This window comes from Girardinichthys multiradiatus, chromosome 4 (assembly GCF_021462225.1).
Source record: "Girardinichthys multiradiatus isolate DD_20200921_A chromosome 4, DD_fGirMul_XY1, whole genome shotgun sequence".
Taxonomy (NCBI): Eukaryota; Metazoa; Chordata; class Actinopteri; order Cyprinodontiformes; family Goodeidae; genus Girardinichthys; species Girardinichthys multiradiatus.
Genome location: NC_061797.1, coordinates 31,439,198 through 31,462,701, shown reverse-complemented (window position 1 = coordinate 31,462,701; position 23,504 = coordinate 31,439,198). Strand labels below are relative to the sequence as shown.

At 37.3% G+C, this 23,504-nt stretch overlaps 1 protein-coding gene and 1 long non-coding RNA gene across 2 annotated transcripts in view; one reads left to right on the top strand and one right to left on the bottom strand.

The window, feature by feature from the left end:
- Positions 1 to 23,504, top strand: part of syt9a (synaptotagmin IXa) — a 26,265-nt gene extending 2,761 nt beyond the window's left edge. Inside the window, exons 2-7 of the mRNA XM_047362252.1 lie at positions 6,937 to 7,432; positions 7,533 to 8,088; positions 18,850 to 18,970; positions 19,067 to 19,238; positions 19,504 to 19,633; positions 22,868 to 23,504. Of these exons, the coding sequence (XP_047218208.1) occupies positions 6,937 to 7,432; positions 7,533 to 8,088; positions 18,850 to 18,970; positions 19,067 to 19,238; positions 19,504 to 19,633; positions 22,868 to 22,936 (1,544 nt within the window). The 3' untranslated portion in view covers positions 22,937 to 23,504. The remainder of the gene's footprint in view (positions 1 to 6,936; positions 7,433 to 7,532; positions 8,089 to 18,849; positions 18,971 to 19,066; positions 19,239 to 19,503; positions 19,634 to 22,867) is intronic.
- LOC124866460 lies at positions 2,852 to 3,451 on the bottom strand. The gene is made up of 2 exons (XR_007037827.1): positions 3,010 to 3,451; positions 2,852 to 2,912 (listed from the first exon to the last, which is right to left on the bottom strand). It is a non-coding gene; the product is annotated as an uncharacterized LOC124866460 (long non-coding RNA).

The window sequence follows — 23,504 nt, the reverse complement described above, 5'->3', positions numbered from 1 at the left end:
CTAAAGAACAGTGAATTTACTATTTGTTCTTTTAAGACTTCAGAAAGCTACCTGCATGGGTGACAAGTTTGTTTTGACTACATCTGAAGCTCATTAAGGACGTTTTGAAATGGCCATTCACATCTGAGGTGTTGATGTACACTACACAAGGAAACAAATGTGTTAATAATAAACGGTTAAATAATTCCTTCATTGGGTATGCATCAGAATTAATCCCTTAGAAATTTTAGGACAATATTCATTGTCACTCTTGGTTTCATACAAGTGTTACTGTTTAGCTCAGCAAAAGGAGTGCAAAAATTAGAAACTAAAAGTTATTTTATATCAAATGAAAAAAAAAGTGTTTGGGCTGTGCGGGAAATGTTTGTTCCTGACGTTCTTTGCTTGTAACCTTGCAACTTTATGTTGACAACCATATGAAACACAACAATATAATCCTACTCACCATGAAAGTATTTTAAAGGCTACGTGTCTGAACTAGATATTGCCAGTAGTTATCCATAGGTAAAAAGTAGCCTTGAAAGCAACTAGCTCAAATTTAAACAGCTTCCTCACTGGTTTAATTTTTTTAGCAAATCTTACAACAGCTGATGGCAGATTTTTATTTACTGGAGGAAACATCAAACTTAATCATTTTTGGGAGAAAAATCAGCTGCAAATATAGAAAATCTTCAAACATTAGAAGACTAAATCCACAGATGTTACACTAAAAGCAGACAATAAGTGCAGTATTTAACAAGCAAATATGCCCTGCTGTCATCTTTTTCAAATTGGCATTGATTTTATTTTGAACATTAACAAACTGACTTTGTATTTCAAATCAAAAAGGAGAAATATTGTATCTTTTTTTGCCTTCGGGACCTAGTTTTCAGTGAAGTTAGTATTGTAGATTCCCAGATTCTAAACTTTGAGCTAGGGATGGGCAAAATAGGTTGTCTTCTAAACCCCAGCAAATGTATAACAGTTCTTGCTTCTTTTTAAGCAGCATATAAACTGCTGCTGTTCATAATTCTTTAATATTTGTAGTTAACCATGGGCCAACATGTCATACATCTTTAAAACTAAGCTCCTGTGAATATGAACACCAAGCAGCAGGTAAGACCCAGAGGGCAACCATATACATTTCAAGATGCTATCCCTGGATATTAGCTTTTAACTAATTACTGGATGAAAAAATCAAGTAATTCTGCTTATTATACATTGAGAAAACAGCATCTCAGAGCTAGACGTTGCACATTGCTTTTTCAGCAGTTGCTCACCTCCTACACTATTGCACCTTTGAAGGTCTTGAGCTCTAAATTTGGTCCACCTTCTTCATTATGATGCTGTCTCTGAACCTTCCTAGATGTCTGTGGATATCTCTTTACAAGTCAGTTCCTCGACATTCGGCCATGCTGGGCTCATTGTCCTAAAATTGCAAATGCCTCCGTTTCTCCCTAATCACACTTGCTCTGGTTTTCTCACAGCACAGAAAGGACAGTTGGTATAAGTTCCTTGCTAACTCTAATGATCGTGCCTACACACAGACTCAGTAAAGCACTAAGCAAAGCTGCGGGATGTGAAGGAAGGCTTTCCTGAGCTACAAAAAAAATATAAGTATACAATTACTTTTGGTAAGTTTTTTCTAAGAATTGCATTAAGAAGTTTTATCTCAGTGAGTTTAATTGCTGGTTTCATAACAGTTTTGCTTTATACTCTTTGAAAAAAAAAAAAAAAAAAGTGTCTTTGATTAATGGCTCCTGACAAAAATATTGCTCAAATGAATTAAGGTAAAATGTTTGTTTTATTGATCCTAATTAGCATCAGAAAAAAAACAAAAAAACTGACCAATTTAAGTATTCAGAACAGTGTAAAATAAACAAATATAAAAGGATCAAATCTTAAAATTTTGGGTATGGTTCACCGCTTTTAATCTTCCTATAATAACCTTCATTAGAGGACATTATAGGAAAGCCCATAATCTGCAATTGCATACAATGAGTTCTTGTAACAAAACTTTGTTTGCACCTTCCATGGATGGGAGTGTGCGGTTTTAAAATTCCCGTATAAAGTTTCTTTTTCACTGACAAAACCATCAAGCATTTTGGAAGAAAGGTATATTCAGCTATAAAATATGTAATGAAAGTAAAACTGGGTTTCCTTTTTAGAAATTGTGACAAAGGGTTCACAATTCCTAAAAATGAAACTCCGTTATTAACTTTGATTATATATTTTATAGCTGACTTTGCATGCCATTTATCCTGTTTTGTCATTTAGTTTATAAAAAGTGCCTAAATATTAGCTTTACACCAAATAACTTGTCATACTTCATCTGAGTAAAGATGATTGTTAGTTTTTAACAGAATTACTTTCTGTTTTTACACAAATAAACTTGTCTCTTGTCCAAAATCTTCTTTCAACTAATTGATCACAATGTAAATAATTATTTCTGTATCTCAAGGTGGAAGCAACTGTTTAAAGCATTTCCGTCCATCAACTATACCCGCTTCTCCTTGCAGGGTCATAAGGGCTGGTGATTATTTCCAGCAGTCATTAGGCAAGATGCATAATTCCATGCAGAAAATTTGTAAATGCTAATCAGCATCAGCTTAAACAAAAAAAAAAACAAAAAAAACAAAAATCTTAATATTCACCATTATCTCAAACTAAAATAAATAACTAGGAATAATCTCTCCATGTTCATTAGAAGATAAAACAAAAAGTGAAGTCCACAATTGAGTAAAAGGCCTACGTTGTCTTAAAGTCGATTTTGCTTAAAAAAAAAAAAAAGAAAATGCAAACTACTAATACTACTGTCATTATTTTTGCAATAGATCTGACCCACATACAGAGAACACTCCAGAGAACAGAATGAGTAAAAAGGTTGTTTATTTGGAAGATGATAATCAGGAACATAATGGTTGAAAATCTCACTGTATGGAGAGAGGGGAAGAGGTTGAGTGAATACAGGGTACAGAAAGTAAACGAAACTAAGAACAATACACTAATATAATTATGAGTTCGGCTTACTAGGTAGCTGTGGTCAGGACGCCAGGGGTAGAGATATTCAGGATCCAGGTTTAACGAAGGTGAGTCCGTAGAAGGTTTCTTGGGTGCAGTTCTGAGTGAGCTCAGAGCAGACAGGAGTGAGTCCAGTGTTCAGATGTTTACGTTGGAGGGTGGACAGGTTACGCTTACAGCTTGGTCCAGGAGACGACGGGAGCAGGAAACGGCCAGCTTGATGCAAATCCAAGCAAAGACAGGAGATAGGATATGAAATCCACAGGGCGTAGATAGGCTTGATCATTCAGAGTAACCTCGGGAGACGTAGTCAATACACAGTGATCTAGATCCAAAGCTTAGGCTGTCAAAATCTGCAAAATGAGCACAAACTCGAAGAACAAAGTATAAACTTAGTGTTTGGCTCAAGCTGGTGGCAAAAAAAAAAAAAATACTCTGGCATCAAAGTGCTGGCAGCCTCCTGCTTAAGTACTCCTCAGAGTAATCAGTGGAAATAAGTCGCACCTGTCTCCCAGCACACCTGAGAGCTCCAGCACTGTCTGAAAATGAACACATGTAGCAAGCACAAAAACACAAACACAACCCAGATCCTGATAACTACAATGACAGGGTTAGAATTGGATACGATGGAATAGGACCGCCCTGCTCATTAAGATGTCTAATAGGGTATTTTTCAAAAATCAATGCAAGTCTCCCTCTGAGCAGATATTGTATAGACAATTTTTTTTAAATATACTGGACAAAATCCTGTCTTTGCTCTATTACAAAAGGGAACTAATGGCATATTGCACTGTCAGCATAAGAAGGGAAAATAAGTGTGCATCACTGACACCATATATCCAAAAATCAAAATGGTCAGGTGGATTTAGCAGATCCTGCAGTTATTAGAAAACACTGTGCAAAAGGTTGAAGTTTGAGAAGACAGTTAGATGGTTGGGATTTATGATGTTTAGAGTCATTCAGTACACATACAGAGACGGTGTTAAACAGGTTACTAGCTGCTTTCAAGGAGCTCAGTCCAAAGCTGAGGCAGACATAGGTGACCAGCGCTTCAATAAATTCACAAGGGACACTTGAAAGTGGTGGACCAGTGCGTAAAGTAAGTAAAATTTTTGCCTGTGTGTCTCTTGGGACAAAAACTAATCAAATGTGCAAGAAAAATAGAAAGGTACACAAAATGGGAGACATTTACATCAAATTCCAGAACATGTCAGTGTGAAGTGGCCATGGGAGACATATAATTGTACTGACTTGATAGAGGTTGCTGTACTGTATGCAAAATACAGCACTGAAATGACAGGAAGAACACCAGATAGGCTTACCTAAAAAGTAGCTGAAGAAGGAATCACTGGAACAGGTATTTTACTGCTGATGAAATTATGAAAAACATAGAAGAAAGGATGAAAACTAAATTGAAATTGTAGTAAGTGAAATAATTTCCTTTAAAATAATTATCACCAATAGCTAAAAAAGCAATAGTGATGACATTTTAAGATTGGTATACTTTATCTGTGCATTTTAGTAAAATCAACCCATTGTCGTTGTGACTGCCAGTTTAATACTCAATTAAATTCAGTTAAATAATACATTGCCAATTCACAACAAATATCAAAGTTGCAATCCAATTTGATATTAAACAATACAGTTTATTATTCAAATTGTTAAAAAAAAAAACATTTTCCATCTAAGGAAACCCAGCTCTTTGCTTTGAGTCACTGACTTGCAGCTATCAGTATTCCTGGAAGAACATGTAGCAAAAGTAGACATTGGATTTCATTAAGTTGTCAACTTTGGAGCAATCCTTCATACAGGTAGCGACAGGAAAACTCTCCTTAAACAGGAAGAAACCTCCAGCAGAACCTGGCAGTGTGAGCAGCAATGTATCGTGATCGACTGTGGGTTGGAGAAAACACAGCATACACACAAAAAACCACACTGAGGCACTGATCCAGGAGTCCTTTCTATGTTAAAGAAAGACATTCAAACTACATAATTATTACAGTCTGTTAGCATTCTTACAGAGCAGAAAACCACAAGAAAGTGCCTAATTTCTCCTATGTTTGCAGCTTTGGGGTTTTATACTGAAAAAAAAAAAAAAAAAAAAAAAAACACTTGAAGGAATAATGGCAGTTCATGTTATCTACATATCTGACAGACCATTCCTATAACTAGGAATTACTTGACCTTAGATGAAGAAATCAAGACAAGCAAATGCCAGTTTCTTATTTCTAGCAAAATAATGTTTTTATAGCTGTCAGATTCAGGGCTGTCATATAAAGGCTGATGATTTCACCTGCAAGGTTTTTCAGACTTCCTGCCACACTAACTTCAGGATAAGAGCTCTTTCTTTGCTTGATAAAACTGGAACTGCTCCTTGAGCAAAACATTCTACCTCAGTTTGTATAAAAGAAAGAACCTGAGTTAACCTGACAAATTCAACTGCTACCTTGGAAAGGATGAATTGTAGATTAAGTTTTGGGTTCAGGTGATAAATTGGTAAATTTGCTCACTGGACTCTCTACAGAAATACAGCTACAAGGACAACTGAAATGTAAGCAAACCCAAAATGTCTGGGGGCCATTTCATAAATAGGATTTTTTGTTTATCAAGGTAAATTCAAGCTCAGGGATTTTCAGTATCAGAAAGCCGATTCACTTCTTACCTGGCTTTATCACCAGGGTAAATTATGCTGGAAATATATAGGATGCCAGATTAGAGATCAAGAGCATAACAACACTGTTAGTTATGTTTCTAATTTCCTTATTTATCAGTGGCCTGAGTGCAGAGCCCAGTGAGAAATTTAGGTTGACCAATGTGTTGTACTGATGATGCACAAGGGAAACATGCTTCATCTCTGCTGTGCATCTGAATGTTGATATGAATTAGAGCTTCCAAAACATCTGAAAACTCTGCACAATGCTTAATATAAAAGGTCCTTCTTCAGATTACTATTACAATTGGAACAAGAGACCAATATGCCTATGTGAAAATAACATTAGGTGTGATTTGTCCTGCAGTTGTGTGATGATGGCTGTGAGAACCTGATTGCAAACCCATGCTCCAGACTCTGTAGTTTGAATTTTGTGATACAACTTTTTTGAAATAAATGTGAACCAGAAGATACATAGATATGCAGTGTATTATTGTGTAAGGACAAGAAGATTAAATGCAACTTACAGCAGTGAGACTGGCATGGCAGAATCAAAATTATTCTATTTTATTTCATTATCACATATTGCACAGTGCAAGAAAAAATACATTGGACGAATAGGTAAAAAAGAAAATACTTTTCAGAGCTAAAAAGTATTTGTAGCAGATCTTTATTTTCTGAAATTTAATGTTTAATCTACAGCTTTCTTTCAAGAAAATATCTAGTATTTTTAACATGAAAAGTACAAATACTATAGAAAATGTTTATATTCATATTTGCAGTTGTTTGAGTTTAAACATGTGCAATACTAGTGACTTGCTTTAAAGAAATGTGAATTTTTGACAGTTTTGTTGCTAATTTTACTGTTATACATAAACACTGCTTCATCCCTTGAGTTTTAAAGAACTTTTACATGACGTAGGCCAGAGTTAAGTGGCTTAACAGAGGAAAGAAATTCAGTGAAAATGTTCATATTGAATTTAACATCACTGAACTAAAGATAAATAAAATAAAGATAATGTCTAAGATAAACTCTGTAGTCAATATTTCATATTTAGCATGTTAAAGTATATGATGTGTGTAATTTATAAACAAAAACTATATGTAAATAATCCACTCGAAGATAATGTGTTTGTATTAAGAGCATAAAACATTCCTATTTTTCTCCTTTTTTTGTTTGTTGATAGCAATGGTGTAGCTTTAGCATAAAATACAATTACAAGTAAAAAAAAACAAACCAAACAATCTAATTCTGATTTTCCTTCACTTTTTTTTTATCTTCTTAGATATATCCGTGAGTCTACTATCACTAGTGGTTACTGCCTGTGGCTTGGCCCTATTTGGAGTTTCCCTCTTTGTCTCTTGGAAACTCTGCTGGATACCATGGAGGGAGCGAGGACTTTCACCCACAACAAAGGAGGCCCAAGGGCACATAAACCCCACAATGAGCCCTCTGCCCTCACTGCCTGCACCCAAACAGCCAGTTTACACTGCCGTAGATCCTCCGATGCACAACCGCCGTAAGTCATCACACTGTTCTGTCGCCAAAGAGCCTACCCCTGTGGCCTCTGTTGTGTCGGTGGAGGCTCCTATGACTCCTATGTCACCTCCACCTGTGGTGATGGCCACAGCAGAGGCAGCAATGAAGATAAGCCACACATCCCCAGACATACCACTGGATGCTCAAAGTAAAACCCGGGAAAATGGAAGTCACACTAACCCTCGAATGCAGAGGCAGACCACAGAACCAGCACCGGGTGGTTGCTCAGTCTCAGAAATGGGGTCAGTATTGGTTTTCTTCTTATTTATATCAATCTTACTTGCTGAAGATTATGTTTGATGTAATCAGGATTTGTTAATTAGTTGACTTTTTTATCCACAGACAAGGTTCCATTCGCAGACAAATGAACCTCTCCAACCCAGACTTCAATGTGGCACAATTCCAAAGACAAGATTCCTTGACTGGAATGGGTCTGGGCCTTGGCCGCCTCAAACCCGAGCTGTACAAGCAGCGCTCAATTGAGGGGGACGAAGGCAGTCGTAGAGGTGGGGGCTGTGGGCGCCTCCATTTTATTCTTAAATTTGACTGTGATTTGGAACAATTAATAGTTAAAATCCACAAAGCAGAGGACCTCCCTGCCAAGGATTTCTCTGGTACCTCTGATCCCTATGTTAAGATCTACCTGCTGCCTGATCGGAAGACCAAACACCAGACCAAGGTGCACCGCAAGACGCTAAACCCTGTGTTTGATGAGGTTTTCCTGTTCCCTGTGTTCTACTCTGAGCTTCCCACACGTAAGCTGCATTTCAGCGTCTACGACTTCGACCGCTTTTCACGGCATGATATCATTGGTCAAGTGGTGGTAGACAATTTCCTGGATCTGGCAGATTTTCCCAGGGAGACAAAACTCTGCAGAGAAATCCAGTACGTTTCCTCGGTAAGTCAGCACTACAGATCAGATTTCGGTTACTCATTTGTGCAGCGGTTTTTAGAAATGATAAGTAACGAAAGAAGATATGCTTTTATAGTTCAAGCTAACATGTTTTTTTTCACAGTATTTTTCTTTTGTTTTAAAGCAGTTTAATTATTGCTACTTTAAACACTTGTGCTCTATTGCTCTTAATAGTTTGAAGTAGCACTTTTGGCTTAAAGTTTTAAAGGGGATAAAGGATAAAAACAGCACAAACTGTACCCTTTAGATACTCAGCTAACATAATTCTTTCTAATGTTCATTGTTGCCAGACATATGACTCATTTTAGTCTGTCTGCTGCTATTTCTCTAAGTTCAGTGAGGTCTGCTGGAACAAGCCCCCTTCTACAACTATAAATGAATTTGCTTTTGACTTTTGAAAGATCAACAGCAATCAGAAGCATTTGGCACATCAGGTTACTTCTTGTAGTAGTACATGTGTCTATTTTAGAGGGTGACAAAACTATATTGTGATGTTACTTTTAGGATCACAGCTGTTATGGTTTTAATAAGTGATACATTTTATTTTGTTTATTTTGTTATTTGTTATGTATCTAGATAAAGAAGATCATACTAAAAATCATTACTGTAGTTTTGTGGATCATTTAGTTTTTAGGTTAGTAGATGAGAGTCTGCCTGTGTGTAAATCAGTCTATGTCCAATGATTTATGTCTTAAACTAATTCCCTTGGGCCCTTTGAAGTAATTTTCCTCAGTTTGTGATATTTTTATGCACTTTGACCATGTTAACATGTTGCTTCAGAGGACATTATTTCAAAGAGAACTGATGTTCAGCAGATTCTGATAGATTGCATAGCTATAACCAAATTCCTGCTTTTTTGCTGCTCATCAAGGATGACATTTATCAGCAATTACAGTAAAATTTAGGTTTAAAAGTTGCATACTTTGCTTTTGTAAGATGTGTTTTTTTTATCTGCAAGGGTCTAGTCTGTATAGAATATTTTATAATGATCTACAGACATCAGGAAATGGGTCAAAGCACACTCCTTGATGTTCACAAATTTCAGATCAGCCATATATAATATATATTACCCATCATTAATACCAAAATTGAGCTTATTTGATAGTTGTCAATACTAGACAACAGATCAGTGACAGTCAGTATCTATCAAATAAGTTGAGCCTCTGTACTTATTTGTAGATAAATTGGGGAGATTTAGATCTTAAGATGATCTGAGCTTCTAAGAGGAGTCAAAGCAGCCAAATGCTTGTTAGTATTAAATGAACAATCAGTTATACAACTTTCTTTTTTATAACCACATCCTGGCATTAGTCTCTTAGTCCCTGAATTGAAAAACTTGGAAGGACTTAAGGGGTTCCACGTGGCAGCTTTAACATCATCGCCTCACAGTAAGAAGGTCTCAGTTTAAATGCTGGCAGTAAAGACTTTGAGAGTTTACACATTCTCAGTATGAATAGCCAGACTTTCTTCATGAACTCTGGCTTTACTTTGCTGGCTTTACAAAAACACTATTCTTAATTGTGAGTGTGTATAAGCATGAATGTCTGTTTGTTGTGTCTTTGCGTTTGCAGTGCAATGAACAGGAAACCTATTTTGTATAAACCATACCATATTAATATTTATGGCTGGTATGGGCTCCAGAAAGGAAAATAAGATTAGCAGAAAATGTTGTAGTTTGTTGTTGAATAGATTGCCCTAAAAAAGACGTATCAGTTCACCATTGAATTGGTCATGAAAACACCACAAACAAAGGCCACAGCCAAGATTTAAAGCAGGACATTTTTTCTGTGATGCAACTATGTTATCAGAGTATGCTATGTAACCCACAGCAGAACATAATTGCTCTAAATACCTCACAACTGTAGAGAAATGTGCATTTTGAATTTTATGGTTGTCATTATTTAAAGATTAAAGTATACACACCTGCAGAGAAGAGCACTATTTCAATGACCGAAATCGGGTAAAGCTGCAGCTCTATGTTTTCTTGACGCTGAGTATGATGCTTACTTTATGAATTTAAGGTAAAGAGGAAGTGATCTACAGTGAAATTCAGTTTTGTTAATCATCACCTCATTTCACTAATAATGCACCTTTCATTATAACTTTACTTTGTTGATATGTCATAGGAAGTATATGTAAATTTCATTACCAATTATTAGGATAATTTTGTTTCACTATTTATTACAACTAATCAACTTCATCAATTTTCAGTTTGTTAAATTGCAGTAACCATGAGTTCTAACCATGAGCATCAAACTCACTGATATGTAACAAGATTGCAAAAGCATTTGATGCATTGCAGCATAAAATACATAAAAACAGACAAGCAGAAGTTATGCTTTACTTCAGTAAATTAATTACACTCGCAACACTGCAGATTTTGGGGAACCCTTAAACAAATGTGCACAGTAATTTTCTCTTTAGCAAAAGGTTAAGTGCAAGTTTTGCAATCAAATAACAGACAAGCATAAAAATCAGGTTTGAGCTTAATAATCAATAAATACTGTAAATCAATAATGTTTTGGATGTATTACCATGTGTAAGAGACCAGGGACATGAAAGAGCAAATTGTGACAAATCAGCGGGGCAAAAGAGACATGGAAACTACATTCTGTCAGCATGACCCAGATAGAGACTTTAGATGGATATTGACAAAGTATTGATATTTTTGTGCAAACTCCCAGCTTATGATTGTTTTGTGGATCAATTGATACACTTGATTAATTCTTAGTCAATGTCCATTTCGAGCAGAAAGCAATGAGAAAGGTACCTGATGAGAATCAGTGATTCACAGAATCCAACATCCTCCATTCTCACAATTCTTTCACACTCCCAGTACTCAAAGAGGCCAGATACAGCTCACAGGCTGTATGCCTTGTTCGCACACAGACTGTAAGACATGCACAAACGCTTGTTCCCACAGAATTTGTACAGGATTCCCTCAAAAATAATCTCTGGGCAATAGTACAAAGGCAGAACATTTAGTAACTACTATAGCACAGATGATTTGATATAAATGATGGAATTTTCATTAAGTCCTATTGCCAGCAGGAGGGACCATATTGCTTGTTTTGTTGCCAGATTTGGCTTGTTGAGTTCCACAGCAGAAGCAGATTGTATATTGATTGAAGAACATGTGTTATTTTTCTGATATTGAGAATGGCATTGGTAAAACAAACAATTACTATGCAATGCATTTACTGCTCAGGGGGATTTGTTTTTGGTTTCTTTGATGCGTACTATTCCACAGATGGCAAATAAAGGAAAAATGTTTTGTAATATTAAAAAGTCTTGGTATTTGTTTCTTAAGCTGGTTCCTAGAGCAGATTCTGAAATTGGCTGCCTCCTTTATTCATTTCTATGATGCATATTGATGGTGGGACATGAAGCATTTACCATGCTATGTAAATAAATAAATAAATAAATAAATAATTCTTAGCTGTGTTGGATAATTTAATTTTATTATACCTTTTTCATGCTAAGTTACATAACTTGTTTGTGCCTTAAGAAGGTAACTAGCAAATATGTGTTTCCTTGCCTTTTAATATGATATTCCAGCAGTTAATAAGAATTAGTAGTAATAAGTAAGAATATAGTTAATAATAATTTTGCTTGTACAGACATCACATATAAAGTAATCTCAGCCATTGTATGCTACATATGAAATATTAATATTTGTTAGCTATAAAAGCATAGTAAGACCCATTATATTAAACACACACTTCAAGGGTATGACTGTGATTATAAAGTGTAAACTAAACTGTACGACTGCTGTGATGGATCACACACATATGCACAGTCTTTTGAAAATAACAACCTTTAACCACAGGTATCAAACATACTTTTCATTAAGCCCACATTTCTATGTTAAAAATGTTTTGTATAGGACTGATGTAATGTTCTAATCTTAAATGTCTTGTCTTCATTACTGCAAACCGAAGATCATCATAATTAACTCAAATAAAGGCTTGAATACATCAGTCTGTGTGTAATTAACCTCTGAAATAATTAAATTTTTAATATTATTCTAATTCAGTAAATATGACTGTAGTGGTCATGCAAAGTACATTTATATTACTTGCATATTTATCGAGAATTGTAAATGTTGGAATGAAAATGTTTTTATGCATGAATTTACTGTTTTAATGTAAGTACAGTTGGTGTATTTGGTGTCTCTAGGTCATACATGTTGACAGAAACTGTGAACATAAAAAAGTTTATTTGTTTTTTGTTAGATTTTTGGCACATTTCTTCAATTCCTTAATGAGAATAACGTTTGTGAGGACTGGAACTCACAGGAGTGTTGTTTTTTATCATATCAGTCTTCCGTTGTGACAGATATGTTCACACGTCAATTAACAATTGAAAAATGAACTTTCTCACATTGGATGCATGCTGAAGAACTGCACTGAATTATCCTAAAGCCTGCATGGTGGTGCAGTTGGTAGCACTGTTGCCTTGCAGCAAGAAGGTCCTGGGTTCGATTCCCAACCAGGGGTCTTTCTGCATGGGCTTTGCATGTTCTCCCCGTGGGTTCTCACCGGGTACTCCGGCTTCCTCCCACAGTCCAAAGACATGCCTGTTAGGTTAATTGGTAACTCTAAATTGCCCTTAGGTGTACAAATGAGTGTGTGCATGGTTGTTTGTGTGTTGCCCTGTGATGGATTGGCGACCTGTCCAGGGTGTACCCCGCCTCTCGCCCATAGACTGCTGGAGATAGGCACCAGATCCCCCGTGACCCACTATGGAATAAGCAGTAGAAATGACTGACTGACTATCCTAAAGCCTAATTTAACACGGTTAACATATTTATATTTACTTGAAATTAATTTCAGCAAGTGAAATTTTAACAGCAATTTGAAATATTAAACTAGAACTGCAAGCAGTTATCAGGTTCTGTTGAAGTACCCCTTTAAAGAGGCCTTCTGCGCGTTCGTTTATTCACCGTAACCTGGAGGAATTCACAACACATTAGAATAAATCACACGGAGACAGCTGTATGTCATTCAAAGTACCTGGACCAGGGGAAGCTCTCATGTGATCAGGACACACACCGAGACGGCTTCGGAGCTTCTCACTGTGCTCATTGTTTTTATTAAAACACATTAAAATGGGCACCGCCCTGTTTACAGTTTTTTTCTCACATGTAGTCACGTACACATTTTTCCAGCTTTACCATATTTAGACAGTCATTGTCCTGCACCTGCGCCATGTTTTCTACTGATATGAGAAGGGAGTAAGTCAGTCTCTACTTTTCACACACTCCTTCAGTTCCCTGTAATTTTCCACTTCACCTCCCTGTGAGAAATACTTTTGCAGACCACACAATACACAATGTCTTTATACTAACACATGTTACACATTTTATTTCCCACACTGGTTATGAACATAATAATAATGATGCACACACATAATATATCTCCACAGTTCCAAGCCCCTCCCAGCTACTCCGCCCCCTGCCCCTTCCAGACTACCACATCACATGCCCACGTGACCACATTTTCCAAAGGGTCAGGTTAACTGTCATATCCATAGCACTTAGCCAAATTAAAAAATTTATATAAAATATATGGTATTTCATAAAATTCCCTCAATATTCTCAGAAACCATATCTATATGTGGAATGATATACATTGTTTGTCATGTCACTAATTTTAATGATTGTTTTAAAAGAAATTGTTAGCTATCATTTAAATGATATTAGTAATAATGAGCAAAATTTAAAAATTCACGTAAAATCCATGCATTGTCAGAAAAATCTCAGACTATTTCACCAAGAACCTCGGTAATATGTAGAATAGGCCTGATTTTATTCAGCCACCACCCTTTAATGAGTTCATCAAAATTAATTTATAATCGCCATTATTGATTAGCATATATCTTTATGAATTAATTGTACACACATGGGCAGTCCAAAATGAACAATGTTTATTGGGGATTATAGGCATTGTCTACTTAAGTAGTGTGCAAAATTCCACAGCGTTTGGCCCAACAAAACTTGAGATACACCTGCTAGCTTTATTACCAAACATTGTACACTGTAGTGACGTGCTTTGAGATAGAGCTATATCTAGAATAGGTACTTTTCAGGATTATGCACAGAACATATCCTGAAGGTTTGGGCTCTCTAGGTACCACGGGTGATTTTTGGGGAATTTCTTTATAAGTGAAGGGTCGGAGGTACATTTTCCCACATAAGCCACGCCTACTTTGCCCAATCATTACCATATTGATAACATATTCTCTAGGTGGTATCTTGAAGAAATCTATCAAATTTTATAAAAATCCATTCAGCCATTTTGGCTATATAAATTTATCTTGCTTATAGCGCCCCCTAGGCTTAGATCCCTCTGAAAATGACTGCATACCTACGGGTTGACCTTATGCACTACTGGTATGAAAATTATTTGTACATCCTAATCTATTTTCAAGTTGGGCCAAAAAACCTTTTTTTTTTTGCTTCAAATAAGTTTGATTGCATATAATTTGCAAACCGAAAAATAATTTGGAAATTCATTCCATATCGTTTTGTTGGCTATGTCTGCAGTCTTACCAGGCCCAGTTTCGCTTTGATTGGCCTTGCCCCTTAGAAGGAGTTAATTAAAGTAGGTTTCGCATATTACGCAACATTGTTACTAATTAGCATGACTCTATTTTTTTTCCAAAACTCACCTGATTAAGAATGACTCAAAGAACATCCAGGAATTGAGATTTAGTCTCTGCAAGCAACAGTTTCAGAGATAATCACAGAAACGCATTTTACATTATAACAGCGCCGTCTAGTGGTGAAACTTAACAATTTTTTAAATGTACTTAGGTAGCACAATTCTGCATATGATCTGTAATTTCGCTGACAAAATCTTTCAAATTCACTGAGTTCAAAAGTCAAATGTGAGATAGCATATAAGCCACGCCCACTTTTTAATCATATTAAAAGTATGTCCTGAGGTCAAGGTCTTGAGCATACAGACCAAGTTGCGTGTCAATACATCAATCGGTTATGCAGATATAAACGTCTGGTGCCTATAGGGCCCCCTATTATTGAATGTGTATCAAACTCAATATACAGGTCCTTCTCAAAATATTAGCATATTGTGATAAAGTTCATTATTTTCCATAATGTCATGATGAAAATTTAACATTCATATATTTTAGATTCATTGCACACTAATTGAAATATTTCAGGTCTTTTATTGTCTTAATACGGATGATTTTGGCATACAGCTCATGAAAACCCAAAATTCCTATCTCACAAAATTAGCATATTTCATCCGACCAATAAAAGAAAAGGGTTTTTAATACAAAAAACGTCAACCTTCAAATAATCATGTACAGTTATGCACTCAATACTTGGTCGGGAATCCTTTTGCAGAAATTACTGCTTGAATGCGTCGTGGCATGGAGGCAATCAGCCTGTGGCACAGCTGAGGTCTTATGGAGGCCAAGGATGCTTCGATAGCGGCCTTTAGCTCATCCAGAGTGTTGGGTCTTGAGTCTCTCAACGTTCTCTTCACAATATCCCACAGATTATCTATGGGGTTCAGGTCAGGAGAGTTGGCAGGCCAATTGAGCACAGTGATACCATGGTCAGTAAACCATTTACCAGTGGTTTTGGCACTGTGAGCAGGTGCCAGGTCGTGCTGAAAAATGAAATCTTCATCTCCATAAAGCCTTTCAGCAGATGGAAGCATGAAGTGCTCCAAAATCTCCTGATAGCTAGCTGCATTGACCCTGCCCTTGATAAAACACAGTGGACCAACACCAGCAGCTGACACGGCACCCCAGACTATCACTGACTGTGGGTACTTGACACTGGACTTCTGGCATTTTGGCATTTCCTTCTCCCCAGTCTTCCTCCAGACTCTGGCACCTTGATTTCCGAATGACATGCAGAATTTGCTTTCATCCGAAAAAAGTACTTTGGACCACTGAGCAACAGTCCAGTGCTGCTTCTCTGTAGCCCAGGTCAGGCGCTTCTGCCGCTGTTTCTGGTTCAAAAGTGGCTTGACCTGGGGAATGCGGCACCTGTAGCCCATTTCCTGCACACGCCTGTGCACGGTGGCTCTGGATGTTTCTACTTCAGACTCAGTCCACTGCTTCCGCAGGTCCCCCAAGGTCTGGAATCGGCCCTTCTCCACAATCTTCCTCAGGGTCCGGTCACCTCTTCTCGTTGTGCAGCGTTTTCTGCCACACCTTTTCCTTCCCACAGACTTCCCACTGAGGTGCCTTGATACAGCACTCTGGGAACAGCCTATTCGTTCAGAAATTTCTTTCTATGTCTTACCCTCTTGCTTGAGGGTGTCAATAGTGGCCTTCTGGACAGCAGTCAGGTCGGCAGTCTTACCCATGATTGGGGTTTTGAGTGATGAACCAGGCTGGGAGTTTTAAAGGCCTCAGGAATCTTTTGCAGGTGTTTAAAGTTAACTTGTTGATTCAGATGATTAGGTTCATGGCTCGTTTAGAGACCCTTTTAATGATATGCTAATGTGAGATAGGAATTTTGGGTTTTCTTGAGCTGTATGCCAAAATCATCCGTATTAAGACAATAAAAGACCTGAAATATTTCAGTTAATGTGCAATGAATCTAAAATATATGAATGTTAAATTTTCATCATGACATTATGGAAAATAATGAACTTTATCACAATATGCTAATATTTTGAGAAGGACCTGTATAGGCACAATAGCTCATTCTCTATCAAGTTCTCCAATCTTGTTTGGAAATCATGAAATATGGCAGAGATATAGTCAATTAACTTTTGTGCTAGTTCGTGAATAACGTTAGTCTGCATGTAGCTTTAACAACTTTCGAACATTTGACCAAGATTTCATACCATTGTGTCCCGCTAACTCTAATCTAAATGGTATGTACAGAGTTTTCTCTTGATTGAGCTCAAAATGTAGGAGGAGTTGTGGAAAATTGATTTTGCCTTTGTTGCAACGTAGCAAAAACTCTAGTTAGGCGGAAGCGGATGTGGCCAATTACAAAGTTATGCAGAATCATCCAAGGAACAAGGTGATATAAACCTTTGGAGTGTGGGACTTAACAGTTTGGAAGTTATAAGCCCAAATGCGTCATACATAATAGCGCCCCTAGTTGTTAGGGGGTATGAATTTTAGCATCTGAGTAGCGGTTGCGATTCCCCACTAGGTTGCTATGTCAGTTTCTTTCCAGCATTTTCTGATTCTTGCGCCTAATGACTTTTAGCGGAGAAGAAGAAGACTAATAATAATAATAAGTCAGTCAGTCAGTCATTTTCTACCGCTTATTCCATAGTGGGTCGCGGGGGAGCTGGTGCCTATCTCCAGCAGTCTATGGGCGGGAGGCGGGGTACACCCTGGACAGGTCGCCAGTCCACTGCAGGGCAACACACAAACAACCAAGCCTTTGTCCTGAAACTTGTGTAACAGCCAGAGAATAGGTTGTTGAAGGTATGACAAGTTTATCTTGTTTTAAAATGAACCAAAGACATTTATGTGAAGCTGAGTTTGAGAGACATCAGTGTGGCCATTATTATGAAACTAAACCTAACATGAGCAGGTTATTATGAACCATAACTAAACCGTGTTCCACAATATTGGTTAATGAATCACAGACACCCTTTCACAGGAGAAGAAGCACATGTCTGTTAGAGCTGCAGCAATAAGTTATACAACAAACAAACTTGGAAACAGCTGGTAACTACTGCCACATGCTGGCAGAAACATTTAGCAGAAACCATACTTACTGTGAATAACATTACCACGTGAAGCAGTTATTTGTAGAAATTGCAGTAACTCAGAGGAACTTAATTATTCATTTATTCAAATGATCTCTATTTACTGACTCTTTATTTCACCTCCAATCACATCAAATAAAGATTGTTCATGAGACTCAACTCCCAGACCTTGAGTCTGACTCAAGTCTCAAATCTTTACAGTGAGAGGCTAAGTCAAGTCTGTAAACTTTGTTTTTTCTAAGTCACAGACTTGAGTCTACATATCTGGTTATGATGCATTATGTGACTACTTCTTCCCAACTGTCATTGTATTACTGCTCAGATAGTGACTTTGCTTCTCCAGGGTTAACTCAAAAGATGCAGACATATATGATGGTAGAGACTGGATATACTTTAAAATTGCAGTTCAATCATTTTGCATGATTCAGCTTTTAATCATAAATGGCAGTCCTGTATGCAGATCTGTGCTCTGCCTTTCGTACACTGACATCTGGATGGATGGATGGATGGATGGATGGATGGATGTCAAATACAGGTTTGTTTCAAATTGTTAAGACAGTTCTTAATTAGAACAATGAAACTCATACAGTGCATCCCTATATTCAGATTTTATATTTCTGAATTTCATAAAATCACATTTAATGTCTGGAGCACACATTTAAAATGTTAAATGGGCTGAAGTTATATAAAATTAAACAATTACATCAATAACTCAGCAAGAGGTTGGAGTGTAGGAGTGGTGTTCACCGCACATTTTGTCTGCTTTTGTGGTTCTCACTTCTTGGTGGGGCTATTTTCAGTGTAGGTGATAATGAGCTGCATCTAAATAGAAGTCTGCATTCTGGCTGAAATATGGGAGGGATTTTATCTGAGCAAAGCATAGGACAGGACTCTTTAGTAGGAAAAAAAGGTAGGAAAAGCACTGTGAATAAAAGTCGGACACTACTGCTGTTCTGCTACACCTTTGGCTAGTATGCATAAATAAGTAACGTGAAGATTTAACTTGGGTGTTTCTGATGTCTTGTAGGATAACGTGGATCTTGGAGATTTGATGTTTTCCCTCTGCTACTTGCCCACAGCGGGCAGATTGACCATCACCATGATACAGGCTCGTAATCTTAAGGCCATGGATATAACTGGTGCATCCGGTAAGTGAAATTGTATAATGTGAATCCATAGAGAGGTCCACAGGTGTCCAAGATAGAAATAACTTCTCACCATCCGTATTTCTGTCTCTTATAAAGATCCGTATGTGAAGGTTTCGTTGATGTGTGAGGGTCGGAGATTAAAGAAGAGGAAGACATCGACAAAGAGGAACACCTTAAATCCAGTTTATAATGAGGCTATTGTCTTTGATGTCCTTCCAGAAAACATTGAGCAGATCAGCCTTTTAATAGCAGTGATGGACTATGATCGGTTCGGTTACTTTAAGTTACAACTTATACCATATGTGCATTAGTTACATGTCATTCATAATTACAACAGGGTAAACAGAAAAAAAAACCTTTACTGAAAGCACTTTTAAAAGATGTGTAAACCATGATTTAAAGTTTGAACATTTTAACACTCTTGCTTTCTTTTCTAAAAGCTTTCTCAATACAAATCTAACATAACATTGACCTAGAATGCAGAGTGAGCTGAGATTACATTTTATCTTTCTCTCTTCCGCCTGCGCCTGTAGTGTTGGCCATAACGAGGTCATTGGTGTGTGTCGAGTTGGCAATGATGCAGACAGCCTTGGTCGAGAACACTGGAGTGAAATGCTCTCATATCCAAGGAAACCTGTCGCCCACTGGCATCCTCTTGTTGAGGTGAGTTGGCTTCTCTATAGTGGATGTGACAGGTGTTCCCAGGCGTGGAGGACTGACCAGGATTCAATCGTAAACATTTCTTTTTCCGCAGTTGTTTGCCACTAACCATTTCAAAACTGGGAACTTTTACAAAGCTTGACCCTTCTTCCTAGTTCCTGAATTGTACAGTTGCTTTAACAGTACAATTTCTAACAGATTCTCGAAGTTCTTACAATATATATTGATAGATTGATAAATATATTAAAACTACAGTATTGATTTATATATACAGTTATAGACCCCAATGTCTCTAAATGCTGATGTTCATAATACTGTATAGTAACACATTCCAATAAAGGCAAGCTAGTGGTTATTTATATTAAAAACAGAACTTCTTAAGCAAATATTTGCTAAAAGAAAATCTGTGGCTTTTAAATGAAAAATAAATAATAATGTTGTCCCTGTTAAGGCATAAGGGAGTTTGTCAGCTCTCTCTGACATAGTACAATGGTGTTGCTACAGGGGTTGGACAATGAAACTGAAACACCTGTCATTTTAGTGTGGGAGGTTTCATGGCTAAATAGGACCAACCTGGTAGCCAGTCTTCATTGATTGCACATTGCACCAGTAAGAGCAGAGTGTGAAGGTTCAATTAGCAGGATAAGAGCACAGTTTTGCTCAAAATATTGAAATGCACACAACATTATGGGTGACATACCAGAGTTCAAAAGAGGACAAATTGTTGGTGCACGTCTTGCTGGCACATCTGTGACCAAGACAGCAAGTCTTTGTGATGTATCAAGAGCCACAGTATCCACGGTAATGTCAGCATACAACCAAGAAGGACGAACCACATCCAACAGGATTAACTGTGGACGCAAGAGGAAGCTGTCTGAAAGGGATGTTCCGGTGCTAACCCGGATTGTATCCAAAAAACATAAAACCACAGCTGCCCAAATCACGGCAGAATTAAATGTGCACCTCGACTCTCCTGTTTCCACCAGAACTGTTCGTCGGGAGCTCCACAGGGTCAATATACACGGCCAGGCTGCTATAGCCAAACCTTTGGTCACTCATGCCAATGCCAAACGTTGGTTTCAATGGTGCAAGGAGCGCAAATCTTGGGCTGTGGACAATGTGAAACATGTATTGTTCTCTGTTGAGTCCACCTTTACTGTTTTCCCCACATCCGGGAGAGTTACGGTGTGGAGAAGCCCCAAAGAAGCGTACCAGCCAGACTGTTGCATGCCCAGAGTGAAGCATGGGGTGGATCAGTGATGGTTTGGGCTGCCATATCATGGCATTCCCTTGGCCCAATACTTGTGCTAGATGGGCGCGTCACTGCCAAGGACTACCAAACCATTCTTGAGGACCATGTGCATCTAATGGTTCAAACATTGTATCCTGAAGGCGGTGCACCAATACACACAGCAAGACTGGTGAAAGATTGGTTTGATGAACATGAAAGTGAAGTTGAACATCTCCCATGGCCTGCACAGTCACCAGATCTAAAGATTATTGAGCCACTTTGGGGTGTTTTGGAGGAGTGAGTCAGGAAACGTTTTCTTCCACCAGTTTGACGTAGTGACCTGGCCACTATCCTGCAAGAAGAATGGCTTAAAATCCCTCTGACCACTCTGCAGGACTTGTATATGTCATTCCCAAGACGAATTGACGCTGTATATGCCGCAAAAGGAGGCCCTACACCATACTAATAAATTATTGTGGTCTAAAACCAGTTGTTTCATTTTCATTGTCCAACACCTGAATGTTTATATTTAATTTTTATCAACTGTCAGAAGGCTTGAAAACTTCACATATATAAAAGATGGGAAATATAAAACAAGTATACCTTTAACCAGGTTTTTAATAGATGAGAACAAACCTAAATAAATCTTCTTTCCCATCCGGTTCATTAAAACCAAACATATCAGATTCAGCTAAAGGCACATGAGACCAAAGTGGAGAGAACAATCTCAGCTTATTGGTAAAACTACCTCTTGGTCAAGCTTAATGGTGGAAAGTTGATGGTTTAGAGTCATTCTGCAGTCTGTAGTAATTGTGTCAACGGTGCACTCATCTGAGCATATAAAGCAGGAGTAGAGTCAAACAGAGTAGAGGCTATCTTTGCCACAGCTAAAGCAATGTCATGCAGCAGTTCAATGATTCTCCAGGATACAATCAAATCTGTAACAGAATGTATGAAAAAGTATAGAACAGGTGTTGTAATGCCTCAGTCAAAAATACTCACATGATTTTGCACTTTTGGTTGGATTTGTTTTCCAGCCACGTAATTTAAAAAAATAATAAAATAAAAAAGTGTTGCCCCCAAAAATAAATATTTTCTGTAAAAGAGAAATAAATTCTTAGAAGGTATAGAGAATAAAAAGATTATATGGAGAGACCTGATGAGCAAGGAAGAGAGAACACATTATTATGGACAGCTTAATTCAGTTTGAGCACTTAAATAATGTATTTCTTGTGTATAGCTGAAACACATGAAAGATTATCAACAAAAAATACTAAGACGTCTTAGGAATCACAAATAGAGAACTATTATATTTTGCAAGGCTCTCAGCAACTACTGTATTTTGAAATCTGTGTAGAAACGACACATATAACCAAGTGATTTCAGCCCAAGTTTTATTTTTGTTTCCACAAATCACACATTCTCCCTTATGGTACTCAAAGAACATCACAAATCTTCATTTGGAACATCTCTAACTTACAAAGTGTTGCACAGTTCTTTTATTCTAAAGGACAGAAGAGTGTAACAATATTTTTTGGGTCACACTGTGTGAAGTAACTTCTCAGTAAGTTAGTGTGAGACCAGACTGTGTTAATCTTTATTTTCTGCAGGGACCTTCACAGTAACATAATCAGAGTCTCACCCAGAATCTCATAAGCATAAAAAATTCAACCCATGACAATGAGTGAGGTTTAAGCAAGAAACCGTTTTTTTCTATCACAAGCTTTTATCCTTTGTCTTGCAGATGGCAGTCAGTGTAGAAAGCCTATTAAAAATAATAATAAAGGCCAATGTTTCCTGCTATGTTTTACTGCTCAGTTCAGTTTATGGTGGCGGCAACTATGTTGTGCAATTGCTGGAAGGTTCAAAGATAAAAATGTGCATTTTAAATAAATGTTTGGCTTTTTCTCAATGTCCATCTGCTTCTATGACTTGTGAGTTCCAATCTTATTTGCATATCAATAAAAGTTTGTATTTATGTTTTCATTCTCTTCTGTTTATTACAGTACCAGGAGACTACAAGTAGTAGCCAGGGAGGATCTTGTAATTCCCTAAAAGCGCCTCCTTCTCCGTAGCCTTTGCAAAAATTTAAATACAACTGATGATCAACCTGAAGCTCTTGCTGAGTGCTGTTGAGTGTTGTTCAGACATGATTTTAATAGAAAACAATGCAGGCATTTAATGACAACTATGGAAGAGAGAAATGCAAACTGTCTCATGTTGCATGTAGAATGATCGCAAAGATGGATGTTCTGTTTTTTTATGATGTTTCATTAGAAAAACAGGTGTATGCAGACATTTTAGGTCTGTGCAATTCCTGCGTTTTTACAGATAATACTGTTATTATTTATTTTTACATAGTCTTGGTACTTGTTTTAACAAAGTGAGTCTGTATTTGCAAGATGTACTTAAAACCAGTTGAACTGCCGTATGTTTTTCCTTTGTTTTATCTGGTATTGAATTGGTGCATGAGGTCATGGTTTGGTGGGATATCTTCTCCTAGTTTGTTTCGTTCTGTTTCTATTTTTACATTGCGATGTATTGTTCTGTCTGTTGGTGTGGAGTAACAATTAATTTACATGCAAAGTATATGTAAGCAAAATATGTTGAATGTTAGAAATAAATAGCACCCTTCAAAAATGA